An 829-nucleotide genomic window follows, 5' to 3' on the forward strand; every position below is an offset into this window, starting at 1 on the left:
GAACCTGGGAGGGGGAGCTTGCGGTGAGCTGAGATCACACCACTGCACTCCAGCCTGGGTGACAGAGCGAGACTCCGTCTCAAAAAAAAAAAATCCATGACCATGTTAGTAATTTCATTTTAATATGCACATAATTGTGTTTGTTTTTTGTCTGTATAATTGAGATGCCCATTATTTTCTGAAAAGTATCTGATTTATCATTTCATTTTTAATATTGTGTTTGAAAGCAAATAGATTAGCAACTATAAGACCATCTTTTTGTATCTACAGAAAGAAATCGTGGTACTTGGAGTAAGTCTGAAACCCAGAAACTAATCAAGGCTGTTGAAGAAGTGATTCTAAAGAAAATGTCTCCCCACGAGTTAAAAGAGGTGGATTCCAAACTCCGAGAAAATCCTGAAAGTTGCCTATCAATTGTTCGGGAAAAACTCTACAAGGGCATATCTTGGGTAGAAGTAGAAGCTAAAGTGCAAACCAGAAATTGGATGCAGTGTAAAAGTAAGTGGTAAGTTCTTCCCTCTCTCTTTCTCTCTCCAGCTTCTGTGGAGAGCTGAGGTTACCAAGAATATCTGCGTAACTGCTGTGTGGAAGCTTACGTGTCAAGAACAGTCATGTCTCGTCTGCTGCCCCCGCTGCTTCCGTATCACTCTCTGATTTAAATTAGCACGTAACTAGCCCTGATGCATTGAAGAGTGTATGCTTTCCTCCTAAAGAACTTGAACCTTTTTAAAACTGAATATTGACTTCTGATTTCTTTACTCTCTTTCTAAGTCTTTAATAAAACAAGGTAGCAATCTGTTGGCAGCATTAGAAAAAAAGACAGGGGCTG

General features: G+C 39.4%; 1 protein-coding gene across 1 annotated transcript in view; it reads left to right on the top strand.

Annotated features, from left to right (window-relative positions):
• TTF1 (transcription termination factor, RNA polymerase I) overlaps positions 1 to 829 on the top strand; it is a gene marked incomplete at its 3' end in the record, with an annotated part of 32817 nt that overhangs the window by 17327 nt on the left and 14661 nt on the right. The window contains exon 6 of the mRNA XM_011969551.1: positions 271 to 505. Coding sequence (XP_011824941.1) covers positions 271 to 505 — 235 coding nt within the window. The remainder of the gene's footprint in view (positions 1 to 270; positions 506 to 829) is intronic.

The sequence above is a fragment of the Mandrillus leucophaeus genome, unplaced genomic scaffold (genome assembly GCF_000951045.1).
Source record: "Mandrillus leucophaeus isolate KB7577 unplaced genomic scaffold, Mleu.le_1.0 Scaffold899, whole genome shotgun sequence".
Lineage (NCBI taxonomy): Eukaryota > Metazoa > Chordata > Mammalia > Primates > Cercopithecidae > Mandrillus > Mandrillus leucophaeus.